Consider the following 6000-nt stretch of genomic DNA (forward strand, 5'->3'; position numbering starts at 1 on the left):
TGTATCTCGAATTTGAGCTTGTAAGTAGAACAAAAATATCTCTCCCCTCCCAGCTCTTATCTCGAGTTGCTCTTAAGTAGAGCAGCTCTTATGTCGGGGTTCCACTGTACTGTTAATCAAAGCATATAATTTATTCCTGTTATTCAGGAACAATGAGAAATGGTTTTCAATTGTTTATTCTGGGTAACAGCCTATTTGAAAACAGAAGTTAATCATATGGCAGAATTTACTACAAAATGAAACCAGAATACAGAAGACATTAATACTCTATTTCAATCATGGCGAAATATGGCACACATGCTACAGGTGGCATGTAGAACCATATCCGAGGACACACAAGGTGTTGTCCTATGTCAGCTCCAACATGCATGCTCGTGCTGGCCTGCTGATTTTCAGCCATTTTTGCTCTACCCTGGCTTCAGGAAAGCCTCCTGAAGCCTAGGGACAGCGAAAACAGCTCAACAGGCCAACCAGAAGTTCACTGGTGTGTGTTATCCCCAGCCTCCTTTTCGCTGTCAGAGGTCTTCAGGAACTTCTTCAGTTTTGGACAGTTGCAGTCAGGCCTCTCACATCTCAGCCCATTTTTTCTGCAGTTGTCAAGGCTTTCCTGAAGGCATCTGCAGCCGATAACAGAACTCTAGATTGATCCTGAGCTCTGTTATTGATCCGCAGCTCTGTTATCTGCTAGAGAGACTGCAGGAAAGGACTGCAGCTGATAACAGAGCTCCCGATAAATCCAGAGCTCTCTTATCGACTACAAAGCCCTTCAGGAAAGCTTTGCTGGCTGCAGAAGAAATGGACAGAGGTGTGGGAGGCCTGGTTGCAGTGAAGGGCTACCAAAAATTTTTACTATCACACTGTGGGCATGGCTTATGCAGGACGCCCTGCATTTTCTTTCAATATCTTTCAGTGCAAATTGGGTGCTCTAGGGTGGAGCTCCATTTTTGCTACCCCACTGCACACACACACATACAGTACCCCAAATCTGGGCAGCAGCCACCCCTGCTTGGCTGCAATTATCTCAAGGTAAATAGTATGGCAGCTTCACTACTGTTTTGTTTCCAAACTTGCTTTGAAAACAAAACAGGCTTCAGGAGGCTTTCCTGAATCCTGGAGAGAGTGAAAACAGCCCAAAAGGCTTACCAGAAGTCTGGAGGCTTCAGTGAGGCCTGTGTGCATGTACAGGGGGCAGTGCAAGGGTTGTGTGCATGTATGAGGGGAAGGGTGTGTGCACGCATGTGCAGGTATTGCCCCGAGTCTACGGAGAGGGGCGGCATACAAATCTAATAAATAAATAAATAAATAATAAATTTTGGGTGCGAGCACACTCCTGCAAGCAATCACACAAGCACATACCCCATTGCACTTGTACGCACCTTATCACACACCCATGCACCCTTTTGGCACTCAAGCCAAAAAAGGTTTGCCACTATTTCTCTAATTGATAACACTTCCTATTCCAACAACTACCATGCAACATCCTTTGTATGAAGATTCAGCAATAAAAGAATGCGCATAAGCATTTATGAAACTATAACTATGACAGTAGTAGTGTTAAGTGGATACAAGCAGAAGCAATGGAAGCAATAAGCTTCCCCCCTCCCAGGTTTATATCTCGTTTATTTTAATATATTTATTAGATGTATATGTAGGGGTTTTTAAAACCATTTCCAATAAATATTTAAGTTCATGCAGAGATCACATGAAGAAAAGAGCTGCACTTTAAGTACTGAATAATCTGGGTGTTCATGCCTGATGCACCAATTGCCTCATTCATAAACATCATAGATCTCTTCATTGAGCAAGTGCTGACAGCCAGATCCATCTACTGGGTTGGTTGCAAATACAAAAGCCGTTTTAGGTGGCCCAAATATCCTGAAAGGTACCCAGCTTTCTTATGTTTAAGTATACAGGTCTTGCAAATATACAGTTTTGTGAAACGCAATGTTCAAGCAGTGTTTTTTTTAAAAAATCCTCATAGACTGAATTCACATTTCAAAATTCTGGCAACGTCAACCAGCCCCATGATAATTGATCAAATACAAGCCTTTAATTCTCCTATCACCGAAGGAAAATAAGAAATATATACCAAGCCTTCAACTTTCTTCTTTCCCGGGCTGCTTTCATGAAAGGTTTTGGGTTTTTTTAAAAAAAGGGCGACTAGGTGGGTGAAAATCGGACACAAACTTCCAATTTCTTCCCACGGTAATGAAATACAGGATGATAAACCGGGAACGGACGCCTAGCATGGAGGAGAGCAATATGGTCAGGCAAGCAAAGAGGCATTTGCGCAGCAAAGACAGCCGCTGCGGTTCCAACGTTCCGTTATCTCTGGCGACGCCAACGCATACGGCACATAAACCCGCCCGGGGCGAAGTGGGAGGGGGGCGAATTACCGCTTCCAGTACCTCCACCCTTTTCACCCTCACTGGGCTGCTTCGAGCGTGGGGTTTGGGGGCACTCACCCAGAAAACGAAGGAATAGATGATGAGCAAGGTTTTCAGACACGTTATCACGGGTTTGGTCTCCATTCTCCTCGATGCCATAATACTGAAATCCCGGCTACTGGCTGAGAAAAGAGGAGGGAGTGTGCGCGAGAAGGGGAAGGGAAGGAGGGGGTTGCGAGCTCCGTTCGTGCCTCCACCGAGCGGCGGATTCGCGCCGCCGGCTCCTCCGCTACCAATATTATTGCGGCCGAGGTGAAAGCTTGGAAGTGGCCACTCCAGAGTGCTCGTGCACGGTTATAGGGCCGTCGCCACAGCCTGCCCCTCCTTCTGCCGTCTCGTAGCTACCGCACACCGCAGCCATGGCACTATTGTGCACTCACACTGGCGAAGAAAACAGGAGCTAATCGGCCTTTCTCAACCCTCGGACCCCGCTACCTGGAAGGCAGGGCCAGGGCTGGGAAGAAGGAAACGAAAATCTCCGCTACCCAAACCCTAATTATGGAAAAGGTGCTGAGGCGGGAAGCAGATAAGTACGAAGGATGGTGGAAAAGCTCCACAGTCGTGGCGCAGTAAAAGAAGGAAGACATCCCCCACGAGGGGGCCTTGGGGCAGGGTACTGCGGCTGGGGAAAGGAACTGATGTATGTGAAGCAGTCTACTTATCACCAGACTCTGCTGAAAAGGGAGCCGCGTCTGCACTTGGGTGTCATTGAAAGGATTGCGCGGTGGGCCTACTTTGTGCGCAGCCATGATGGGTGTGTAGACCTGGAAAAAGAACTTGGTAAAAAATGATTTCCTCAGTCTCCATCTGCCTCATAGGCTTCCCTTTTCAAAAGGGTTCTTGCAACAAGGGGAATGCAAGGAGAACAGCTACTTTCTAGCCAGAGCTCAGCTTTGTTTGTTGAGCTGGTTGTATAAATAGGCCGTTTGTCTGGTGAGGTAAAATCTTCACACATGGGCTGCTGATTTATTTCCTAAATAGAAAACAAGGACATTGTGTCACACAAGATGGTCATAATGTATATCCCACTTCAGTAATAAAAGTACAACAATGCAGCACAAGAAAAACATATTCTACTAATGAGAGGATAGTTGGCTGCCATCATGACTGGTGTACCATACTATTGTGTCTTGAAGGTGTGGGGTGGGAACTACACTGAGACAGTTTGGTCACAAAAAAGGAAGGCCAGAAACCTAAAACAATGCTACCAACAAAGCCAGACAAAAAGCAACTAGGAAAACATAAACTGCCCCCAAATATGAACTTTACCCTACAAATATCCCAAGCTGAAGAAATTGACACTCTAAGCACATTAGAATAGAAGACCATTAAGAATTTCTATAAAAGAAATATCCCAAAGAGGGAAGGTGTGGCCATACACCGGGGTGACACGGAATTCCCTGTGCTCCGCAGGGATCCCCGATTCCACGCTGTTTGGGGGATCTGGATCCATCAGAACCAGACTAGAATCATCCTGGAGGGGTGGGGAAGAAATGGGACCATCGGTGACCTGAGAGGGGATTACAAACCTTTCCAGGAATCCAGAATCGAGTCCTTGACTGGTGGCACTGGAAAACGGCTTCATAGAAGTTTGTCCTAACTGCGGCAGCCACGACTGGTCAGATTGACATGATTGAAGATCGGTGGAGGTCACCTAGAAAGGAAAATACAAGAGTGTGGTAAGAGTAAGAAGAAGGAAGTAAATACAAACTAGTGTGTGCTTTTTCGTGGATAGATGCTAAAGAGACTGTTTAAAAAGAAATTAAAGGGAAACAAAGGAATAAGAAATTTTAAAAAGTGTCTATCTAGCCACAGAGGATCATCAAATTGAAAAAAGAGGTAAAATTGAATTGATGCCTAAGCTTTGAAGATTTGAAATTTTGTTGAAACTGAAATGGTTATTTAACAGTTCTGCAAAGAAGCTTTTTTTCTTTTTGTATAAAAATATTCTGCTTCATAGAACTAAGCAAAAACACATCTTAATATTACTGTGAGGGTGCCATCTACAGATTGAAGGAACAATTGCAATGGTGGAAAACCTTTATGGATGTTTTTACAGCTGTTGACCTTCAACAGAGGAACATGATATTGACTGCATGAGGAGTAATTTGTTTTTTACTGCAAGAAAGCCTTGATTCATTTGAATAATACTGAACTTTTAAGATACTTTATTGTGGAAAAAAATAAGAGATTGGGATTGTAAAGGCATAAATCAAGATATTAAAAAAGACTGGAAGCAGACATAATAGCTGGACTTTGCAACTCAAGCAATATTGGACATTGACGACATGGAGATAAATATGAAGAATTGGCAGAGTTTTTAAAAGACTCATGAGGTAATAAAAGACATAAAATATGCTTATTGGGATTTAAAAAGAGATATTTTGGAAATGAGAAGTGAAAAGGAAAGAGAAAATGATGACTTTAAGGATTTTAATATGTTCAATGAGAAAAACAAAGAAGGAAAGGAGAAAAATATGAACTTAGAAAAGAATGAATGCATTAATGATTAAAAAGAAAAGGATATTGTAAATGAATAATCTGATGATTACATTGCAATTCATGATGATTTCATTGGGTTTTACAGTATATAAATAAAAATAGGGAGGAAAAATGGGCACCAAATGAAAATTTAAAGGGTAACATTGAAGAGAGAGGGAAAATTGAAGGTAGAATTGGGAAGAAAAATCTGTGGAAAGGAAGATGGGGGTATAAATGCCAAAAGATGACGGAGAAAAGGAATTAAGAAAAGTGGAATGAAAACATGAAAATGGATGGCTTAACAAAGAAAGAAATAAGAATTTTTTCCCCTTTGTCTTCCTTTCCTCCTCTTTTATTTAACATTTTAGAATTTTATTATGGTATATGAATAGTGATTGGTTGTCTTTAATGAAGCTTTAAATTTAATTGATGGAGTAAAATATAATTGTTTAAACTATTATTGTTGTATAAATTGCCTATAATGTAAATGAACTATGAATTTGACTTAATTCAATCAAATTTGCAAATTAATAATAAGATGACTATATGCATTTTCTACGGTTTTTGTTCATTCTCGTCAAATTATAATATTAGGATGCAATACATTGTTAAGCTTTTATTTTATAGTAGATAGACGTATATGTATTAAGGGGATTTACAATAACAATTCTTTGAAGTAAGCATAAATTGCACTATCAATGTGTCCATATATAAAATTTTCCTTGTAAAAAATTAGAACAATTTATAATTCATAAATGTGAGTATATTATAATGTAAGAATTATATGTGAGCAAGCTACAATGTAAGAATGATTATATTGGTGTTACTAATGTAAACTAAGATATAAAAGAATAGTATTGCTACTATGAGATCACAGGACAAGGGGAAAGTATAAGTTGGTTATAATGTCATTGAATTATGAATTTGATTTAATCTAATCTAATTAGCAAATTAATAATAAGATGACTGCACTTTTTATTTTATTTTTCACTTTTACTAGATTACATTATTAGGATATAAATTGTTAACTTTCTATATTATAGTAGATAGATGTGTTTCTATTAAAGGAATT

General features: G+C 40.5%; 1 protein-coding gene across 2 annotated transcripts in view; it reads right to left on the reverse strand.

Moving 5' to 3' along the window:
* The window catches only part of TSPAN7 (tetraspanin 7), a 210265-nt gene extending 204522 nt beyond the window's left edge, over positions 1–5743 (reverse strand). For both annotated transcript variants that reach the window (XM_070750576.1, XM_070750575.1), the window contains exon 1: positions 2466–5743. In XM_070750576.1, coding sequence (XP_070606677.1) covers positions 2466–2546 — 81 coding nt within the window. In that variant the 5' untranslated portion in view covers positions 2547–5743. The remainder of the gene's footprint in view (positions 1–2465) is intronic.
* Positions 5744–6000: the final 257 nt, after the last annotated feature.

Source organism: Erythrolamprus reginae, chromosome 4 (genome assembly GCF_031021105.1).
Source record: "Erythrolamprus reginae isolate rEryReg1 chromosome 4, rEryReg1.hap1, whole genome shotgun sequence".
NCBI classification, from domain to species: Eukaryota; Metazoa; Chordata; class Lepidosauria; order Squamata; family Dipsadidae; genus Erythrolamprus; species Erythrolamprus reginae.